We start from the raw sequence: 23,303 nt of genomic DNA on the forward strand, positions 1-23,303 counted from the left end.
CCATACATGACCACTGGAAAAACCATAGCCTTTACTAGATGGACCTTTGTTGGCAAAGTAATGTCTCTGCTTTTGAATATGCTATCTAGGTTGGTCATAACTTTCCTTCCAAGGAGTAAGCGGCTTTGAATTTCATGGCTGCAGTCACCATCTGCAGTGATTTTGGAGCCCAGAAAAATAAAGTCTGACACTGTTTCCACTGTTTCCCCATCTATTTGCCATGAAGTCATGGGACCGGATGCCATGATCTCCGTTTTCTGAATGTTGAGCTTTAAGCCAACTTTTTCACTCTCCTCTTTCACTTTCATCAAGAGGCTTTTGAGTTCCTCTTCACTTTCTGCCATAAGGGTGGTGTCATCTGCATATCTGAGGTTATTGATATTTCTCCCAGCAATCTTGATTCCAGTGTTTCTCATGATGTACTCTGCATATAAGTTAAATAAGCAGGGTGACAATATACAGCCTTGACGCAGTCCTTTTCCTATTTATAGACACTTTAAAAGGTAAGGAATGCGTAAGGCCGGTGATGAAATTGCAGGTGGCTTGCTTTCCTTTGCGCGTCTACGTTTTGGAATTTGTGTAATGAACTTGCATTGCTGCTGTAATCAGAGGGAAAAGACTTTATTAGTTATTTCCTAGTGGCTTTCGCCTTTCAGTCCAGTCTACACAAACTGTTCCATTATTTTCTCTGCAAAATGATGTCACTCTGTTAGATGAATGTGTTAGTCGTTCAGTCGTGTCCAACTCTTTGCGACCCGTGGACTGGGGCCCACCAGGCTCCTCTGTCCATGGCTCCTCTGTCCATGCAATTTTCCATGCAAGAATACTGGAGTGGATAGCCTTTCCCTCCTCCAGGCGATCTTCCCGACCCAGGTATTGAACCCAGGATTCCTGTGCTGAGGGCAGACTCTACCGTCTGAGCCACTATTGATGCTGTAGTCAGAGGGGAAAGATTTCGCCTTTCAATCCAGTCTACACCAACTGTTATTTTCTCTGCAAAATCATGCCACAGAAGAAAGGCCCTGAAATCCACAGGCTTTTAAAAATCATGCATTTATTAGTCTGTGCGGGCCTTAGTTCTGGCCCTCGAAATCTTTGATCTTGGTGACATGTAAAGTCCTCGTTGTGGCACGTGGGGTCACTTCCTGATGAGGGACTGAACCTGGGCCCGCACCGGGAGGGTGGCAGTGGACGCCACACTTCCACAGCCGAGGGCATGGGTTCCATCTCAGGCTGGGGGACTAAGATCCCTTACGATGCGCAGCGTGGCCAAAAAATAGAATACAATTTCCCTCAAGGAAATCTCTGAGTGTTTGCTCTGCAGGCATCACCTCTCCATCCACCCTGGCGTGGCGGAAGCTCCGAGGAGCAGGGCAGCGTCTGAGTGGATCATATGAAACAAGCCAGCGTGTAATTTCATCCCTGAGGCAGGATACTGGTGACAGTTCCTGGGACAGAGGCGTCTGACCAGGAAGACAGATCCCTGAGCAAGCCTTCCATGGTGGTGTCTTAGGGGCCTGGAATCATGGTGGGGGTGGTGTTTTAGACAGAAATCTGGGGCTTCCCCTGAGTTCAGAAAGAGTATGTCAGGATATGAGCAAAAAGGAGGACGAGGGGATACCCTGGGGGGACTTGCTGTTGGCGCCCCTCGGATGGATCCACTTTCCCAGGCCGGGGACGGTTGCTGCTGTGGGTGTTGGTGGTGAGCCTCTCAGGACGGCCCCTTGTCTGGAGACATGCCCTCAGTGGATGGAGATCATGTTTCTGCATCCTGCCCAGGGGTGGCTACAGTCAATGACTGAAAAGGCATAAAAGGCCAGCCCCTCAATGCGGTATGCTCCACAGTCACGGCAGTGGAAAGTCACAATCTTCCAGCTCAGGGTGACAGAGAAGCTGGAAACGGGAGAAATCCTGGAAGCAGAAGGGAATTAGACCCAGAATCTGAGTATAAACTCTGCCCAGGGGAATTCCCTGGTGACCTAGTGGTTGGTGTTTTTCACTTTTATGGTCTGGGTTCAATTCCTGGTGGGGAACTGACATCCCACAAGCTGCATGGTGAGCCCCACCCACAAAACAACACTCTGCCCAGATCCCTAGATAACCACCAAACCAGACACGCACAGCAGAGCTCTAAGGGACCTCGGTAAAAAAGCAGACAGATATGAGAGACGCATCTACCCTTAAAAGACAACCGCGCCGGGTGATATTTACGAGTCTTCTCTCTACACACAGAGGTTAGCGGCAGAAAGCTGAAGCCTTACTGGCTTAAGTGTCATAAGATAGAGTGGGGACTGGCAGAGATGCTGGAAAATTGGGTGTCAAGTTCCCAGACAAGGAAGCTACAGAAGGGCTGAGCCTCCAAATCTGAGTATAAATTCCGTTAAGTATGCAGAGGCAGAGGGCAAGCCACAAAGGCTACAGCTGGAAGCTAAAAAGCTGAGCAGAAATGCCGGCTGCTACACACCGTGGAGGAGACAGACTTTAAGTTTCAGATCTGTCAGTTAACTCCCAACAATCTTGAGAAGAATGTAACAGAATCCAAAGTGGCTGTAAAATACTACCTATGCTGTCCAATTAGCAACCCAAAATAACTAGACACATGAAGCAACAAGAACTTGTGATTCAAATTCAGGAAGAAGGCAGTCAACAGAAACTGACCCCAAGTGGACCCAGAGGTTAGATTTAGCAGAAAGACTTTGAAACAGCTATTATAAATATGTTCAAGGAATTAAATTTTAAATGATCAAATAGCTGAAGAAAAACATAGTCTTAAAGAGAAAACAGATGGGGATCTCAACAGAGAAAAGAGAACTCCAAAAAAGAATCAAATCAAAATTCTAGAGTCCAAAAGTAAAATAACATAAATGAAAAGTTCACTAGATAGGCTCAAAAAGGAGATGGTAGGGGAAAGAACTTGTGAACTTGAAGATAGGTCAATAGAAATTAACCAAAAAAGCAAAGAGGAAGAAGACCAAGGGCAAAGGACAGCCTGAGAGCTCTGTGGGACACGAAGCAGTCTAACACCCATGTAACTGGGATCCCAGGAGAGGAGAGGGCACGGAAGGGAAGAGAAGGCAGAAAAGATACATGAAGAAATCATCACCCCCAGTTTCTCAAACCTTGGCACATCATAAACAAACTGCTAAAAGCCAAAGCCAAAGAGGACACCTTCAAAGTTGCACGAGAGAAAAACAACACATTACATAGAGAGAAACACCACCATGTGCTCCTTAGACAAAGGAACGACACAGGCAAGGTGATGAAAGAAGAGAAGTGTGCAAGATGACGACGTCGGACTCCTGTCTTCCACCACTTGCAAGATTAACTTGAAATGGAAGACGTGAAAATAAACACTCCTAGAAGAAAACATGGAGACAAGGTTCCTTGACACTGGTTTCGGTAATACTTTTTGGATGTGACACCAAAATCATAAAATATTTTTATGATTATTGTTTGTTTTGACAGCAAAAGTAAACAAGCAGAACTACATCAAACTAAAAGGTTCTGCCCAGGAAAAGAAACAAATGATGAAATGAAGAGGCAACCTACAAAGGGAAGAACATATTAATATTTGTGAGCCATATACCTGACAAAGGATTAATCTACAAAATATATAAGGAACTCATACATGCATGCACGCAGATTATGTCACTTTAGTCGTGTCCGACTCTTTTCGACCCCAGGGACAGAAGGCTGCCAGACTCCTCTGTCCATGAGACTCCCCAGGCAAGAATACTGGAGTGGGTTGCATTCCCTTCTCCAGGGGATCTTCCCAACCCAGGGATCAAACTTGAAACCTCCTGCACTGTCAGAAGGGTTCTTTACTTCTAGTGCCACCTGGGAAGCCCCATAAACTCAACAGCAAAATTCCCAAATAATCCAATTAAAAAGTGGGCGAAGAACCTGAATATACATTTTTACGAAGGCATACCAATGGCCAACAGGAGCATAGCAAGGAGCTCAGCATCGATAACCATCAGGGATATGTCAACCAAAGCTACAATGAGACACCACCTCACACCTGTTAAAAAGGCCATTATCAAATACTGGTGAAAATGTGGAGAAAGGGGAACCCTTGTACAGTTAATGTAAATCGGTGCAGCCACTTTGGAAAACTGTATGCAGTTTCCTCAAAAAATTAAAAATAGAATGACCATATGATTCAGTAATCCCAATTCTGGGTATTTATCAGAAGTATCAAACCAGTCAATCTTAAGGGAAATCAACCCTGAATATTCACTGGAAGGACCGATGCTAAAGCTGAAGCTCCAGTATTTTGGTCATCTGATGCGAACAGCTAACTCATTGGAATAGCCCCTGATGCTGGGAAAGATCGAGGGCAGGAGAAGAGGGCCTCAGAGGATGAGATGGCTGGACGGCATCACTGATGCAATGGACGTGAGCTTGGGCAAACTTCGGGAGATGGTGAAGGACAGAGAGACCTGGCGTGCTGCAGTCCGTGAGGTCGCAGAGAGTCAGACACGACTGGGCGACTGAACGGTAACTATTGGAAGGAAATGGAATCACTTATCTTGTCATATACAGTCTTGATTATGTTGTGTATGTTCCTTCTATACTCAATTTGCTGAGAGTTTTCTTATTACGAAACGATGTTGAATTCTGTCAAATGCTTTTTTATGCATTTGTTGAGATCGTATGGTTTTTATTCTTCATTCTATTAACAAGGTACATCCCATCTGGTGTATATTCCTGTGTGCTTCCCCCACCTCCAAGCTCCCACAACTACATAATCATTACAGACCTGCTTTCCTTTGGTCATCCATTTGTTCTTTAATGAGACCAACAAATTTCATTTACTTACCAGAAAACGCTATTTTGTCTCAAGGATACCCCGTGCATACTCTTTCAAATCAACTGAGCAAGTGCTAAGGAATTATTCTTTATCCTGCTTAGAATTCCAAATACAACTTCAATCTAAGAATGTCTTTTCTAATTCTGGAAAATAACCAGCTAGTATTTGTTCAAACATTGCTTCTCCACAATCTTCTGCAACTCTCCTCAGACCATGCTACAGCCTTGACCAATCCACCAAGCCCTGCAAGCTCTCTCCGCATGCATGCAAGGTTCTGGCCTAAGGTCTCAGAACTATCTTCTAACCCGTCAGCCCTCTACTTATGTCCACAGTTGATCCTGTCTACTGACTTTTAAAAAAATGTTACTGGCTGTGTTTTTCCTTTACAAGATTTCTGATTGGTTTTCCTCTCTTCTAGATGTTTTGTTTACAATAATTTTCTTTGGGTGGGGAGGAACGTCTTCATTCTGTGTATCTTTGTTTTTCTCCTTGAGCCTCCTAAATATCCTTACTTGAGTCCTGATGCTGTTGTTCAGTCGCTCAGCTGTGTCCAATTTTTTATGACCCCATGGATGGGCAGCATGCCAGGCTTTCCTGTCCTTCACTGTCTCCCAGAGTTTGCTCAAACTCATGTCCACTGAGTAGGTGATGCCATCCGACCATCCCCTCTGTCGCCCCCCTTTTCCTCCTGCCCTCAATCTTTCCCAGCATCAGGGTCTTTTCCAATAAGTTGGCTCTTCACATAGGTGGCTAAAGTATTGGAGCCTCAGCATCAGTCCTTCCAGTGAATATTCAGGATTGATTTTGGTTTGATCTCTTTGCAGTCCAAGAACTCTCAAAGAGTCTTCTCCAGCACCACAGTTCAAAAACATCAATTCTTTGGAGCTCAGCCTTCTTTACGGTCCAACTCTCATACCTGTATGTGACCACTGGAAAAACCAAAGCTTTCACTATACGGACCCCTGTCGGCAAAGTGATGTCTCTGCTTTTTAGGTGTGTCATAGCTTTTCTTCTGAGGAGCCTCTTTTAATTTCATGGCTGCAGTCACCATCCACAGTGGTTTTGGAGCCCAAGAAAATAAAGTGTCCGTTTCCGTCAATTCCCCATCTATTTGCCATGAAGTGATAGGACCAGATGCCATGATCTTAGTTTTCTCAATGCTGAGTTTTAAGCCAGCTTTTTCAGTCTTTCACTTCCATCAAGAGGCTCTTTTGCTTTCTGCCATTAGCGCAGTATCCTCTGCATATCTGAGGTTGTTGATATTTCTCCCAGCAGTCTTGATTCCAGCTTGTGATTCATACAGGCTGGCATTTTGCATAATGTACTCTGCATAGAAGTTAAATAAACAGGATGACAATATAGTCTTTATGAGACTGTTTGATAAAATCAGTTTCACCTGAAGTGGATCCTAGTTATGGAAGTGGATGATTTCTTGTTAACATTAGAATTCTGTACATCAATCTTGGAATTTCAGCTTGTAAGCTCTTCAGAGGTGGCATGATTCTTTCTTTCTCCGAGTTCACTGTTTTTGACTAATGGCTTTATGACAGTCTGTCCAGCCTCAAACCATCTCCTGTGATGGTGCCAAGTGCCTGCTCTGTGTAGGGGACCCTAGAATATTCTGGATGGAGTCGCCCACTGTGGGGCAGGCTGATCCAGGATGAGGTCCCAGCTGCTCCAGGGAAGCTGCAGCACCAGACAGAGGTTGGCTCCCTTTTCCCACTTGTTTTATGAGTGAGTCCATCCAGCTGCTGTCCAGGAAGGTCCCCTGGAGGAGAGCATGGCAAACCCCAACTCCCCCCATCAGTATGCTTGCCTGGAGAATCCCATGGACAGAGGAGCCTGGGGGGCTACAGTCCATAAGGCACACAGAGCTGGACACTACTCAAACAACTTAGCAGGAGCCCACCCAGCTGCTGTCTGCAGCCTCCCACCTGCATGGACCTCCGTAAACAGCTGTGACCTCACATACTATAATCTGCTTACCGATTTTCCCACTGTTGGACATGTTTTTATCTTGTTATTATGAACGAAGTGATAATAAGCATCCTTGTATATCTTTCATGGACATATATTCTACTGGCTCCACATTTTCATCAGTATTTGGTAATGTTGGTCTTAATTTTAGCCATTCTGCCAGCGGGGAAAGGGTAGCTACCTGTGATTTTAACCTGCATTCCCTAGTGACTGGTGACTCGACACAATCGCTCATGTTCTTATTGGTCACTCGTGTGACTCCTTGGTGATGACGTGCTCGTCTTTCCCACTGGTTCCACTTCCCCGCATTGTTTCAGCTGCATTTTTCTATTTCCTGGATGGGAGTCCTCTGTCTGACTCACAGACGTTACTCTTGTCCTGGCGGTCCACGGTCTAACCTGTTCATTTTGAAGAGCAGAAAAATTTCATTTTGACGGCAGCCTCATTTCTTTTCCCTTGTGATTTGTGTCCTAAGAATTCTTTGCCCATTGCAAAGCTAGTTACTGTTTTCTTCTAGAAGCTTATGTAAATACTTACGTTTTTAGATCAATCGCCTGTTTTGTTCTGTTTTTTTTTTGGGGGGAGTGGGGGGAAGCTGTGACAGACACGTGGCTTGGGGAATCGTAGTTCCCTGACCAGGGACTGAACTTGGGCCCTCAACAGTGAAAGCGCTACGTCCTAACCACTGTACCACCAGGGAGACCCCCGTCAGTTCCTATGTATTAATTTTTTGTATATGGTGTTTGACAGGATTCAAGGTTAATTTCTTTCCATACAGATAGCCAGCTGCCGGCTGAAAAGACTTTCCTTTCCCTGTGTAACTGCCTTGGCAATGTTGTTGAAATTAACTCACCATGTACCTGTGAGTGTACTCCTGGCTTCTATTCCGTTTCACTGACCTATTTCAGGGGCCAGCGAGCTTTCTCTGTAAGCGCCAGAGAATAAACGTATTGGGGTCTGCAGGCCACATGGCCTCTGTTGCAACTACACAACGCCAGTGACCACGAGAGCAGCCAGCTGGGGTTGGAACCAGAAGCAAGTGTGCGCCCCTCAGAAGCCACTGCTCTTGTAACCCCGCCAAGTGTGATTCTCATACACACACTGGTCCGTGTTTTGTTCACTACCTGGCTTTGCCTACTGCAATGCCTGTAACATTCTATTGTTCTACCGGCCACTAAACAATGTTTGACAGTCTCCACTCACTGCTCTACTCTGACACCAAACTGACAAATTCTAAGAAAAAAATAAACACCATAACGACCTGCTTGGTCGTGTACCACAGTAACCAACAGCTACTGATAGCAGCAGCTGACATGAGCTGAGCATTTCCACACTGAGCACTGCTCTTTAAATCCTGAAGTTAACCTTCACAAAACTAACATCTGTGCCCCTCTCATCCCTGTGTGAAATGAGGACAGCCGTCCATCTCATAAAACTGCTGTGAAGGAAAGTTAATGCACATAAAGCTTTTAGGACAGTGCTTGAAGATCTCAGTTTTGGTTAACAAGCAGAGAACCGTACAGGAGAAATAAAAACAGAACCACCCAACATCTTACGTCATGTGGTATGAAACACCGTCAGCTGAGTGGCCCTCATCTTTCAGCACATACAAGCCATCTCAGGGAACAAATTCAAAGGCAGCACTTTGTTCTGTTCACTAGGTAAGCGATGAAGGACTGGCAGAGATGGTAAGGGAAAAGCCCAGACACTGACCACTGAAATGAAGGGCTCAGCAGGAAAGGCATCAGTAAGGACAGGAACAGGAAGCAGACAAAGAAACTGAATCAAAGGAGAGGCTGGCTGTGGAGTGAGGCAAGCAACTCGACTCCTGGCCTGTCCCCGGGGTCCAGGAGCAGCAGACAGTGGACAAAGCAAGGGGCGTGGCTCCGTCCCGACAAAACTGAACACAGGTGTTGCGCCAGACGCGAGAGGTAGCTGACCCTGGGGCAGGAAAATTACTAAATCCATCTTTCTGGAGCGAAGGCACCTGAGTTCTCCAGAGGTGCAGGCTGTAAACAGCTCAAACCCAGGCTCGAAGCCAAGATTTGCAAAGGCCAGTAGGTGACATTAGCAGCTGGAGAAGCGAGCAGGGCGTTCATACTAACATTTCTTGTTTTATATCCATGAACTCATTGCTGTGGTTTTCCCATGTGACGGAAAAAGCAGCTGAGACAGAAAAGTTCTCCATCTTGTGCGGGTGGAGTGACTTGTGAGTATGTCAGTGCCAGCTGGCCCCGGTGCCCTTGATGCCTTGGCCCTGAGAGCCTGGCAGGTCCCGCGGTGTCCAGGTACGTAGAGGTGTGTGTCCAGACTAACACAGGGGCCTGGTGACCAGCTGGCTCTGGAGGACGGGTACCAACCAGGGGGACATTTTCTCATGCAAACAGATGGGGAAACAGGGACAGCGAGCAGCTGTGCCATGGCGGTGGTGTTGTGGAACAACTGAGAAGTTTCACCTCCAAGTTACTGCTGGGTCTAGATGCCAGAGCCCCAGGCTGGGGAGGCGCTAAACACGGAGGACACACACAGCAGGAAGACTTGGGCTCACGGTGCTCCCACCGTCGACACCGCCTGCTCTCGCCGCGGGGGCAGGACGCGTGTAGCTCGTCACCCAGCATGGCTCCTTCTCGCCAGCCCAGGATCCTGTGCCAGGGAGCCCGACCCCTCAGAATCCGGTGGTGTGCTCTCACGGCCCCAAACCCTGTCTGGTTACTAGAGCCCAAGCAAGGTACAGAGAAGACTTCTGGAAACAAAGAACCAGGCTTTATTTTGTCGTTTTTTTCTTTTTTTAAATACAGGTCTGGTATTATAGACATCTGTAGTCTTGCATTCAGTAGGGCCAACCCACAAAAATTAAAGTAGAAACTCAATGAGCGTGTACTCGCTCCAATCCCTGGGGCTGGCAGACTCCCACTCCCAACAGGCTCTGCACTGCCCACCCGTGTCCCCTCCCTGCCAGGCGAGACGAGCAGGACACACCCCAAGGAGAAGCCCCAAGGGCCCTTCCATCAGCAGCGGGTGGGATGAACAAGATGCCGGGTTTACCTTGGGAAGGTGCAGAGGCCGAGGAGATCCAGAGGGTGCGGGACTGTGTGTGCAGCCCTGGAGCCAGGCGGCCCCTGCAGAGCTCTCCACCAGGCCAGACCAGGGCACGCCGGCCGCCGGCAGTTCCCGAGGTCGGGCCGCGTCGGTCAGCACCCTTGAGACCAGCGAGGGGAGGCCTGTCCTCTGGCGGCGTTGAGGGTCCAGGGGAGCGTGCTCGAGGACAGTGTCTTCTGAGAGGAGCTCCCGACAGAAAGGGTCCCTGAGTTGGTGCAGAGGCCAGTGTGGCAGCCCCACTGACTGTCCCAGGGCACGCGGTTGGCCCCACTGTCCTTGGGGGCTAGTCGGCCTCCGGAAACCTCACCAAGGGCCTCCACACCATTTACAGTGGAAAAGTAAACCAGAAATAAGGCATTAGACATTTGATTTTTTTTATTTCCATATGCAATGTAATGTTTAGGCACGCTGCTTGGGATGCTATTTCTAAAAAAATCGTTGGCCATTTTTCAGAATATCCTTTTGGTTTTAAATACTGGTCAGGAAAAACAAATGATGTAAAAATACGTGAATAATTTTCTATCACAGAATGAAAAACTGATTCGCATCTACAAGAGCAAGAGGTGACGTAATCTGACCCTTCCACCCGACTGTGCGGCAATGTGCGCTATATTGCTGCAGCTGTTGAGAAGGCTGTGATGTATTTTTATATCGACATAGAAAATTATAAATTACACTGAATTAGTATCCATAATCACTATATATGTACACAAACCAGTTCTAAAAAAAAATACACTGGTTTAGAATTTACGAGTGAAAACCTCACAAGGTACAGTAAAACAATGAACATGCTGAGGTGCTGGACTCTGGTTTCTAGTTTAAAAAGACGAGCCTGTAAAATGAACGCACTCTAATTCCATTAGCAGCACGAGCATTTCCCCACTGACTTGCCTAATACGATTCAGGTATGTTACAGATGCAGATTGCTCTGAAATGTTCATTGGTGATGCTTGTTATTAACAAGGTAAATTTTGGTGAATGGGTTAAAAGGCAGATGAACAACCAAAACAAAACATAAAACAAAAAAAAAACCCAAACCACAAGCCATGTACACTCCCAATATTCTAGTGTTTCACCTGTAGGGATAAACAGTTCAAGCAAACAAGACTTTAACAGAACGTATGGCTTTACAGTAACACAATTATCAACTAAGTTGTAGCAATAAATACTTAATCTCTACCAATAGACTTACATTTTTTGATCCGTTTTTAAACAATACAGAAAACAGTTACCAATTAAAAACTGGTTATAAAAAGAACACCAAATATTTCTTATTCAAAATCACTTTTGTAAGTTAGAACAACCAAAATAACACTTAGAGGGCATTTCAATCCTACAACTCCTTGTCAACCTGGAAGAAAAATGAATTCAGAATTTTGTACAAGGTGAAAAATGTATGAAAACTGCCTAATACTTTGGTCACACTAATAATTGTCAAATAGTTATGTTTCAAATACAATAGATCTGTGTATTCACTTTTATAAAACTATTCTTACAGCCATTTTAACTATAGTATTACTACTATTATTACATGGGTGGCAAGATCTTATTTCACAGGCTACCCATTATTTAGAACAATACAATATAAACATACGCAAAAATTCTTGGTATTTGTCAATGTGCAACATTTGTACACGTCTGGGTTTCTCTGTACAGCGTCTTAGACTAGAATAGAAAGCTTGCTGGTCCTGATCCCTTGCAGAGTGAGTGCAGCGGCGGTGGCTCGGCGGGCTCCCCACGCAGCCCGGAGCCCCACCTGCGCGGCGCCCGCAGCCCTCGGTCAGCAGCATGGGGGGCTCCTCATCATACGGGGCCATTGACCGCCACGTCGCCCGGCACGCTCAGCTGCTCAGTCCTGCAGGGGGGCGAGAGACGGCCTCAGGACTCCCAGAGAGACCAACGCCGTGCCGCCCCCCTGGAGGGGGTGGACGACGTCCATCAGAACACTGTTCAGGCGGGCCTAGAACAAAGCCTGCATTCAGGAGTCACCCCACAAAACGCTTCTTAAGTGAATGCTCCTAAAGCTCCAGAAACTAACCGCACAGCTCTAAGCTTTGGCTGAGTTGACAAGAGCTACGGAGCAGCAGGTGCTGGGAGGCCCTCCCCACCTCGCCACCAGAAGCAGGGGGACAGAAGGGCCAGCGGTCTGCAGCCACTGTTCCCTGAGCCTTCGGTAGCTATCTGATCACCCCTCCTTCAGCACAGCTTTTCATGTTCCATGCACTGCCATCCAAATGAAATTTCACTTGGAAAAGTAGGATTCTGCTTCTCAGAGAAGAGGTAGGGCAGGGGTGAGGGGAAACAAGAGAAAAGTCTGTCTTAAAAGGACCAACTTTGAGAACAAAGGCGTGCCCTGTAACACGTATTCCCATGAAGCAAAGGTCAGGGTAACGCTGGGGGGAGGGGGTGTGTGTGTGTGTGTGTGTGTGTGTGATGACAGGGGTGTGTGTGTGTGTGTGATGACAGGGGTGTGTGTGTGTGTGTGTGTGTGTGTGTGTGATGACAGGGGTGTGTGTGTGTGTGTGATGACAGGGGTGTGTGTGTGTGTGTGTGATGACAGGGTGTGTGTGTGTGTGTGTGTGTGATGACAGGGGTGTGTGTGTGTGTGTGTGTGTGTGATGACAGGGTACCCAGGACATTCCTGCCAAAAACACAACTGGAGCACGTAGGAGATCCTTCACGGTGCTCCCAACACCTTCCAGAGAAGACCCCGGAAAGAAGACAGTGCTGACGGTGGGCAGCACAAGGCCTCCTGACCCGGCGTCCACCGCTTCAGCCCGTCAGTCCCAACAGAGACCCGTGAAGTCAGCTCCACACACATGGCAGACATGACCCACACTGGACGCTGTCTCATTACGCCACAGAGACACGGGCCCTGCCTTCGCCACCCGCAAGCTGTGTGATCTTCAGCACATTTCTCCACCTCTCTCAGCTTATTTTCCCCCTGTAAAAGGGAGACAGTAAGTCCCACAGAGACTAGTAGGACCACAACGTATGAAAATGCCTGTCTACACACCAAGGGCACAACACCACACACACCTGATCAACACTGAGAGGTAACGTTTTGTGGCAACAGACATCTTTAAGTCAACAGTGCACCTAAAGCTTCATGTTTGGTAGATGGACCCGAGGGTAAGACTGCACACGGAAGTCCCAAGCAGCTGTCTCCATCTTCAGCACCGCTTTACATACGCTGCTCTCGGAATGCGGCATGCTGCATCAGCAAGCCTGCCTCTGTCCCTGTGGTCAGGAGTCCGCTTCCCAGAGCACCCCTTCCAGTCCTTCAGCCGGCAGCAGGCAGTCTTCATGCCCCCGTGTTCTCTGTGGGTCTATCACCAGGACCAAACCGCTTCCCAGTGTGTGACGCCCCCCTCCCTCCCTTCCTGCTCCTCCGCCACCTGAGGCCTGCAGGTTGGGAGATGTCTCCAGGCTTGGAGAAGAACACAGCAGGTTTCCCCTGGGGCAGACACCCTGCACTCCAGAGCCCAGTAACTGCTCCCACAGGCCTGCCTCACTCGCATCAGAGAAAGCAGACCCAGGAGCCACGACTCCAGAGCAGGCGGGTTAGCTAGGTTGTAGGCAGCGCACAATATAAAGGAAATTTATGGGCAGACAGTGTAGAGATGGTGATAACTGGTCAGATCTACGAGGACCTCTGGAAAAACAAAGGAAAAAACTCCAGGCAAAAAATGACTTACCTAGACCCTGAGCAGCACAGCTCAGGCTGGACCCCCACAGCTAGAGGGCCCCTCGGACTCTTCCTCCCAAATCCTCCACTAGAGCCAACAGGTACAAGTAGTTCTTATAACCGACTCAGTTTATACAAAGTAATTAATTGCAAAAGCAAAGCCCTCATTCTAGCAGTAATTCCTCAAGAGAATGAAAAGCTGGGTTTGCTACACAAGGAACAGGAGGTTTACGGACTTTTGAACCGAGAGTGCCCCCTGCTGGTAACCACTGGTTATACTGCCCCTAAAATGCCTGGATTTTGAGGGGTCAGGTGAGCAGAAAGCACGTCCCTGAAAAGGCTTCCTAAGGTTCCTCTATTCCTTATGGAAGGAATCTACAATCAAAAAAGGATATCTTTTTGATTCTATATATATATATACATAGGATATATTCAATATATATTGGATATATTCAATCAAAAAAGTTCCCTCTGTGCAGGGCTGAGCAGAGGTCTGTGTGGTCCAAGGCAAGCTCTGATGCAGCAGGAGGCTGTCCTGGCTTGTGGGGCCTACGGTCGCCCTCGGGGACGGGCGAAGGCTGGGGCTTGGCCTGTGCCTCCAGACCAATGGCTCAGGCTAAGCTTAAGCCCACTAGAGAGGGAACGTTATACTGCAAATCCCTTGACTCTGCAGGTAGGAGCTTCATACTTCATCCGGACAAGATAAGTATTTTGCAAAAATAAAACCAAAGACGGACTCACATTAAGAGTTCAGAACACTGAGCTTACACACAGGGAGCTGCACTCTGGGAAGCCACCTGAGTGTCACGTGGACACATCTGCACAAGTGGGCACAGGAGCCGCTTGTCTTGGTAGCTGGGTGACTGCAGGACAGAGGGAACCCAATCCTGGAGGGGCTCAGTATCAGCCCCAACTTGGTGCCCCTTCAAGAAAAACAGGAGGGGGTATGCCAGAATGAGAGGCCCTTCCACCCCCAACAACTTCTCAGAGAACCAGTGACACTACCTCCAAGAAGCAGACAGTTTTCAGCTTCTGGGCCAGGAGGCGCGCTGCGACACGTGAGTTCTCAGCTCAGTCACCTGGCTGCCATACAGGACTGAGGAACACCACCGTGCTGAGCAGTTACTGATGAGCTGAGGACAGCTGTAATGGCCCTCACCCCGAGGCCCGTGCCCCTCGCGGCTCCCAGGAGACAAAGCGGGGCAGGGCTGAGACGGCCGGCAGGAAGCAGGCACTCACCTCTGCTCTGGGCTGCTGCTGGGGGGCCGGGGGGCCACAGACTTGCCCTCCGCCGTCTCAGGGCTCTCCTCCACGTCCTTACAAGCAGCATCTTGAGAGGTAGACAGTTTTCCTTCCTCACTGCATAAAGAGGGTGACAGGCAGCGTGAGAGGCCAAGGTGGCACCAGCAGGCGGAGGATGAGGACGCATGCGATGGCTCTGAAGTCATGGTGGCCGTGGAGCCAAGCCCCGGGGCTAAGCATGCTCGGGGAGGGGGCGCAGGGGCCACAGACACGCCGGGGAGACCACGGAGCAGGAGGACCACACACGTGGGAGCTGAGAGAGGGACGATGTGATGCGGTTGGTGTCTGGTAAAGAACAGCCCTGCGGCACTGTACATACCGGTAGGATCTCAACACTCTGAGGCCAAGGGTGCAAAACAGAAAAAGAAATGGACAAGACTTTCAGAATACTCCTAAAATGAGGTATTTGGGGGAATACTACGTCCACGACTGCATATAAGCAAAACTGCAGGCTCGGAGGAGGTGTCAAATGAACCTGTTTGAAGGAACGAGTCTTCAGTTAAAGGTTTTGCGCCCAGGGCCAAGCCCCCCATCGGCTTGCTGGCTGAGGTCCCGGAAGCAGGAGGCCATGCAGCTGAGCCAGGACCAGCTTCTCGAGCTGTCTCTGACAAGGCCTGAGAAGGACAAACCGTGGCGGGAGAGAGCGGGAACAGTGGCCAGGAGCGAGGCAAACCGAGCCTTAGGGGTCAGAGGACTTGGGGACATGAAACACCCCTTCAACGCTCCTGGCGTCTCCACTGTCTGGGGACTAGAAACTTAAGACTTTTGCCTATTCTGTCTGGATTTCCCTTTTTTTTTGGTGACACAATTCAAGACAGCACTAAACGGAGCTTGAGGGCAGCTACAGGTCCCACCATCCTTAGTGCTGGGTCCTATCTTCGACCTGCTTGTGAGAAACCTCATTTTAGGATGACTTCTGAGTGGCTTTCAGATGGCTTGGGGCAATACATTTATGGGAAGGGACCCGAAGTCTAGCCCATTCCTCCTCCTAATTCATCCCTACTCTCCATTCCCTGCTCAACACTGCTATGCTGATGCGTTCCATGCCTGTTACCTTCATTGTTGTAAAATGTACAGTCATTTTACCCATGTGGATTCTGAGACCCGTGACTAGCCGTGAATCGCACCCTCCCTGCCCTTGGGACGGTCCCAGCTCAGCTGGGAGCTCCGCCTGCCCTGCTGACTGGAGCACAGCACCCCGAGGCGCCCACCTCCCGTCGCACAGCGCACCTCGCAGAGACCAGAGCCTGTACACACAAAGCCGCACAGTCGCCACTGCCTGCCTCCGGCCCAGGGTACCCACTCGGGCCCCTCTCAGGCTTCACATCCAGGACTGGAAAACAGTCATCTTTCCAACTACAAGGAAGCCCCCACTGCCCCCGAGAATGACTGCCCCGGTCAGCATCCACCACGAGCAGGGCCTTGGGGCTCCTGCGGCCCCACACCCACCAACACTCACGCTCCCCATTGTTCCCCTCCTGCTGCTCTAGTAAGATGTGTCTGAGTTCTCAGAATCTGAGTTTTTCTTCTTTTTGCCCCTTTGGGTTTCCTTGTCTATAAACTGCCTGTTGCTATTTTTTGCCTGTTTTCCGATATGGATTTTCATTCTTTTCCTTACTGGTTTGAATATTAAATGCTAATTTCTGGCTGATTTAGAACTGTAAACTTTTCCCCCTTAATCTGCCATTTGCCTCTTAATTTTGTCTACAGTAATTTATCAACCAGAAATTCTTCACTGTGATGTAACCCAATCCTATCCTCTGCGTGAGGTTTATGCTTTTAAAGGCAGTTTGTTTTGTTTCAAAAAAGAAGCCCCTTACTGCCCTCAGGTCAGAACACTGTGTTTTCTTCTAACTACCATGAGACTGACCACACCACTCCATCCCAGTACTGCATTTTCCCATCTGGAAAGTGGGATGATAACCATGGTGCTTTCAGTTTTAATCATATACAACTTTTTTTTCCCCCAAACGCTTCATCAAAAATGTCAAATGATTTCTTCATTCTGTTAATATGCACTGAATTACCCAGACAGATTTTCTAATGTTGAACCATCTTTACAATTCAGGGATAAACTAACGGATCATTATGAAGTATTTCTGGTATACCTTAAGGATGCTGAACCATCTTTACAGTTGAGAGATGAACCAATCATTACGAATTTTTTGTGTATACTATTAGGTTCAGTTAGCAGATATTTCACATAGGATTTCTGCATTTAGTTTGCCTGTAAGTGACATAAGCTGATCATTTTCTGTAATTATTTTCATCTGGTTCTGGAATTAGGTTTTCACCGCTTCATAAAAAGGTCCAGGCAGTTTGGGCACGTTTTCTATTTTCTGTAACAACTTAGGAATTAATAGATTAACATGTAACATGCATGAGACAGCACTGAATTGGCACCGTCACTGACACGGCCTGGCCCATTAGTCAGTCCACTTTTCCCTCTGCAAATGCCTTGTTTGTATCCTCTGTCAAATTATAAAAGTTATTTACTGTCTCGTCCTTTGATATTAGGTTCCCCCTATATCCTGTGTGTTTCTTTGCTAGTTATGACTTGTCTTTTCTTTCACTTTATTGTGTCTTTTAGAAGACTAGAAACTTTGTCTTTCCTACCCGTACCAAGAACAGAGGTTTAACTTGTTCTCTTACATGGATATTTACAATCTATCCGTCCCTTCTCTCTTCACTGTCACCTGACCACATCAGTGTACGGGTCTGCTCGCACAGCCCTGCACCACGGCCACGGCATCGTCTTAGCAACAGTGAGCGCTGACAGCTACCACGGTGAGGCCCCTCACTCTCCTCTTTACAGTGATCCTGCTCTTCACGGCTCTCCTCGGTCTTCTCTGAAAATTACCATCAGTTTCTCCCTTTCATAAAAAACTCCATTGAGATTTTGAGGAGAAATCCATTGAGAAGCAATGCCAAAGTTAGCAAACGTGCTGTGAAGTCACTTCGTCGCGTCTTGACTCTTTGCGACCCTACGGACTGTGGCCCACTAGGCTCCTCTGTCCATGAGATTCTCCAGGCAAGAACTGGAGTGGGTTGCCATGCCCTCCTGCAGGGGCTTTCTTGACCCAGGGACTGAACCCGCACCTCTTACGTCTCCCGCACTGGCAGGCGGGTTCTTCACCACGAGTGCCACCTGGGAAGCCCTTCTGGCAAACATGGTAATCAGCAAACTCTCAAAGGTCGTAATAACCCGGAGACCCACGATGGTGTGGTCACTCACCTCCAGCCAGACATCCTAGAGTATGAAGTCAACTAGGCCTTAGGAAGCATTTCTATGAACAAAGCTGGTGGAGGTGATGGAATTCCAACTAAGCTGTTTCAAATTCTAAAAGATGATGCTGTGAAAGTGTTGCACTCAATACACCAGCAAATTTGGAAAACTCACCAGTGGCCATAGGACTGGAAAGGTCAGTTTTCATTTTCATTCCAATCCCAAAGAAGGCCAATGCCAAAGAATGTTCAAACTACAGTACAACTGCACTCATTTCACATGCTAGCAAGGTAATCAGTACATGAACCGAGAACTGTCAGATGTACAAGATGGACTTAGAAAAGGCAGAGGAACCAGAGATCAAATTGTCAAGATTCTTTGGATCACAGAGAAAGCAAGGGAATTCCAGAAAAACATCTACTTCTGCTTCATTGACTATGCTAAAGCCCTTGACTGCATGGATCACAACAAACTGTGGAAAATTCTTAAAAGAGATGGGAATACCAGACCACCTTACCTGCCTCCTGAGAATCCTGTATATAGGTCAAGAAGCAACAGTTAGAACAAGACATGGAACAACAGACTGGTTCCAAATTGGGAAAGGAGTATGTCAAGTCTATACACTGTTACCCTGTTTATTTAACTTCTATTCAGAGTACATCAAGTGAAATGCCAGGCTGGATGAATCACAAGCTGGAAGCAAGAGTGCTGGGAAAAATATAAACAACCTCAGATATGCAGATGATACCACCCTAATGACAGAAAGTGAAGAGGAACTAAAGAGCCTCTTGAGGAAAGTGAAACAGGAGAGTGAAAAAGCTGGCTTAAAACTCAACATTAAAAAACTAAGATCATGGTATCCAGTCCCATCACTTCATGGTAAACAGAAGGGGAAAGAGTGGAAACAGTGACAGATTTTATTTTCCTGGGCTCCAAAATCACTGCAGATGGTAACTGTAGCCATGAAATTAAAAGATGCTTGCTCCCTGGAAGGAAAGCTATGACAAACCTAGACAGCATATTAAAAAGCAGAGACATCATTTTACTGGCAATGGTCCATAGAGTCAAAGCAATGGTTTTTCCAGGAGTCATGTACAGATAAGAGAGTTGGACCATAATGAAGGCTGAGCACCAAAGAATTGATGCTTTTGAATTGTAGTGCTGGAGAAGACTCTTGAGAGGCCCTTAAACTGCAGGGAGATCAAACCAGTCAATTCTAAAGGAAACCAACCCTGAATATTCATTGGAAGGACTGAAGCTCTAATACTTTGGCCACTGATGCTGGCAAAGACTGAGGGTAGGAAGGGAAAGGGGCAACAGAGGATGAGATGGTTGGATAGCATCACCAACTTAATACACAGGAGTTTGAGCAAACTCTGGGAAATAGTGACGAACGGAGAAGCCTGGTGTACTGCAGTCCCTGGGGTCACCGAGTCTGACACGATTCGGTGATTGAACAACAAGGAAACACGGTACTGATGTCTCCCCCTGTGCATTTAGGTCTTTCGGTCTCAGATACAGACAAGGTTTAACTTTTCATGTAAAGGGGAGGGGGCACATCTAAGACATCTTGTGCTGGCTTCTAAGATGCAATCGACTTGTGCGTGTATTCAATAAACTTGCTAAACTTTACTAGCAATTTTAATGTTTACATACAGATTCCACTGGAATTTTTATATAGCAAGTTGTAAGCTACAAATAATCTGCAGTCATGGGGTCGCAAAGAGTCAGACACGACTGAGTGACCAAGCTGACCCTGCAAATAAACAATAACCATTTTACTTCTTTGGAATCTGTACGCCTTTTATTTACTTTTATTTTATGCTGCTTGTGCTAAGACCAGCAGCACAGTGCTGATGAGAAGCAGTAACTGCAGGGCTCACTGTCTGTCTTGTCTTTGAAAATGAGTATTTCTTCAAAATAATGTTTCACTGTTAAGAATTGAGTCTGCTGTGGATTTTCAGTGGACACCTTTATCAGTAGCTGCTTCTTATTCCTAGTTTGCTAAATGGTCACAAATAGCTTTAATTTTTATCAAATGTTTTTTTACCTACTGAAAGTCCAAAAGGTTTCCAACCTTTTGTCTATGAATTACCATCAGTAATCTTTAAAATGCTGTAATATCCTTGCATTCATGAGATACACCCTTGGTCATGAGTTAAAACCACACTGCTAGATTCGGTTTGCCACCTCGTAACTTAAAAGTATCTACATACAGACCCACGCGTGAGCTCAGCCCACAGTCATCTCTTCTTTCATGCTTTGTTTCGCGCTGACTTCTCAAGCTGGGACGCGTTATTCTTGTGATACGAAAGGGTCTGTGTACGATGGAGACCAGAGCTCTGAGCACCGAGTTAGCTGCAGTCTGTGGGTTTTGGTAGAACCTTTTTCACTAGTTTTTCAGCTTTGCTTTTAATTTGCATTATGATTCCTTTTTTGACACATAAGTTTACAAGTGAGGGTAATTTCCAAATATGTTTTTGTAAGCTATCATTCTGTCATGAATTCTGCTGGCTGCATTGTATCTGGAGGAAATGATCTGTATAAGACCCGAACTTATGGTTTAGATGGTCCCAGCTTTGTTGCCTGTATCCAATTCCTGTTTCTAGAGGTATGTCGTCAGTTCTTCAAACTCATGTATTTTGAATCCGATCAGTCTTTTCAACCTTTAGTCTTCAAAATACTATTCAAAGGGGAAGGGCACAGACACCGAGAGAGCCAAACTCCATCTCTTTGTTAAGACTTAATAAATTTAATGGAAGTAATAGAACAATGTCAGGCTAATGTCTGAATCCACACTGCAACCAAATTACAGATGTTAGTATTTGTGGCTTCTCCTCCACCACCCTCCCGACAACCTGAAGCTGCCAGTATGACCGAGCCTGGTTACCTTTTGAAGACCGCAGTTTCTGTCTTGGCATCTACAGTGAGGCTGAGAGTTTCCTTCATGCCGCCATTCATCACTGTCTCAGTTACCTTGTCTGTACTTTCCGCATCCTCCTCGCCGTCGGAGCTGGCTTCCATGGCCACACTGCCTGGCGCTGAAAAGAACACACAGCTGATGGTCAGGTGCATCAACAAGGACTAGGAGCTGCCGCCCCCTGTGCAGACCCTCCCACCCAGCGCCACCTCAGCTGTTTGGAGACAGAGACATGAGATGGTCTGCCCGCTGCTGCCTCTTTATGACGCCCACGAGACAGAAGCTGCAAGGGTCACTGACTACAGCCCAGGACCAGCTAGACCACCGGTCTCCCCGCTACCTGCACACTCAACTGTCCTCAGATGACTGCCCTGCCCCTCACTGCTCCAGCTGCCAACAGAGGGCAGAGTAGGCGGCCGAGTATTCTGTAGCCACAACCCATCATTCGGCCGGCACTGTTCTCGTTCACCCTGCACCTCTCGCTTGTCCACGACTCAGGTCCTGTTTTCCCTGTCTGCTAAATTACCTTGCTGGGGTTCTCTGTGGGTCATTGTTTGCCCTATGAGAGGGAGTCATGTGGTAAACCGCTGATGAGCATCTGAATTCACACCTGGCCTCAGAGGCCAGGTCAAACCACCCAGCCTGGGCCTGAGTTTTCTTATGAACAAAACTGGAGGTGTTTGAACCCCCTTACAGAACTGCTCAGGGATAAACTAGGTCATCTATATACAATGTGGCTCAGACAGTAAAGCGTCTGCCTACAAGGCAGGAGACCCAGTTTCAATCCCTGGGTGGGGAAGATCCCCTGGAGAAGGCAATGGCACCCCACTCCAGTACTCTTGCCTGGAAAACGCCATGGACGGAGGAGCCTGGTGGGCTGCAGTCCATGGGGTCGCAGAGTCTGACACGACTGAGCGACGTCACTTTCACTTTTCAGAGGAATGACAAAAACAACAATGATCTCTGGGTTGCTCCTCCCCCTTGCCCCTGGGCTCTTGTGCCCACACACGCACCTGCATTTTCTGAGACCTTTTTGTCTCTGCCTGTCAAGCCCTCCTTCTCGCCCCTTTACCAACTTCCCACAGCCCTAATCATGAGGCTGGAAACAGTTCAGGGCCCATGCAAACTACACCTGCCTATTCTGAGTAAGACAGCCACTGGACAACCTCAGCCATTTCACCTGTTCATAAAGATGCAAAGAAATAAACCACCACACAGCCTGAAATGCACCCAGACAGCACCCCCCAGCAATAAGAGCACGGGGTGCAGCCAGGCCTGGAGCGCCCACCCAAGTGCTGGTCTCACCCCCCGGGTGCTGCAGGCCAAGACCTCGTCCTTTCTGGGCCTCTTTCCTTTCCTGTCTTGAGGGGACTGAACGACTGGCAACTTAGATACCTTACTCTTTTTATGATCAGCATGCTGTGGTTCTGGAATAAACACACAACTGCTTTTCGCCCAAAGCCCTGAGGATATCAGACCCACATCTCATTTTCCTGGGTCCTTTGAGCCCTTGAACTTTTAGAAATATGCTTTGTGGACAAAGACAACTCCCCAGATCTAGGGAACTCAGCGTCACGTTCCAGAGCGGACACCCGCCAGGAGAGCGTCCGCTGGTCCTGGACCCACCTTCCGGCTGAACGGCCAGCGCAGCCACACTGGGCGTCAGAGGGTCCATCGGCTCAGAGCTGGTTTCCATCTCCACTGGGGAATTACTCCTTAAAGCATCTTTCGTACTTTCAGAAAAGAGAAAATTCAGAGGTGAGCAGTGGGAGACGGCCCTCAGGATCATCATTCACAGAAAACCTTTGAACACTAGTTTCAAATCCACTGTGGAGACACAGCTGGTTACAGACTCCAAGAAACACAAATGTGAGTGTGGACGGCAGAGTGGAGTGGCAGATGAGCCAGGGTGGGAGATGTTCTGTTGGGTCAGCAGGGCAGCGACACGGGGACTTCTCGGAGGTTTCCAGAGTCTCAAGATGCCCTCAAGCCCCTCAGGCTCACACAAGCACCAGGCTCCCGAGGTTGGGACAGTAGTGCATACCCTGTACACTATCAACTGTATCTACAGTTCCATTTTTACAAAACTCCTATCACCTCTAGGCAAACTGCCCAGACGGCCTGGCCCTGTTGATGATGTTTAATGAGACAACATGGCCCGTGCACAAGGGCTTGTAAAGGGAAGCAGTTGCTTCAGCAGCATTCTCAAGTAACCAGAAGAGCAAGAGGCAGAAACCTGGCTGCCCTGTACCGGAGGAGAACCAGCATCTCCTTGTAT

At 47.7% G+C, this 23,303-nt stretch overlaps 1 protein-coding gene across 15 annotated transcripts in view; it reads right to left on the reverse strand.

Annotated features, from left to right (window-relative positions):
- Positions 1-9,531: 9,531 nt before the first annotated feature.
- Positions 9,532-23,303, reverse strand: part of PPP6R3 (protein phosphatase 6 regulatory subunit 3) — a 125,271-nt gene continuing 111,499 nt past the window's right edge. For 8 of the 15 annotated variants that reach the window (XM_027531753.1, XM_027531745.1, XM_027531754.1 and 5 more), the window contains 5 exons: positions 22,652-22,758; positions 20,996-21,146; positions 15,199-15,216; positions 14,817-14,936; positions 9,532-11,744 (listed from right to left, as the gene is read on the reverse strand). In XM_027531753.1, coding sequence (XP_027387554.1) covers positions 11,693-11,744; positions 14,817-14,936; positions 15,199-15,216; positions 20,996-21,146; positions 22,652-22,758 — 448 coding nt within the window. In that variant the 3' untranslated portion in view covers positions 9,532-11,692. The remainder of the gene's footprint in view (positions 11,745-14,816; positions 14,937-15,198; positions 15,217-20,995; positions 21,147-22,651; positions 22,759-23,303) is intronic. The other 7 variants (XM_027531750.1, XM_027531756.1, XM_027531749.1 and 4 more) reach the window with 3 other exon arrangements.

This window comes from Bos indicus x Bos taurus, chromosome 29 (assembly GCF_003369695.1).
Source record: "Bos indicus x Bos taurus breed Angus x Brahman F1 hybrid chromosome 29, Bos_hybrid_MaternalHap_v2.0, whole genome shotgun sequence".
Classification (NCBI taxonomy): Eukaryota; Metazoa; Chordata; class Mammalia; order Artiodactyla; family Bovidae; genus Bos; species Bos indicus x Bos taurus.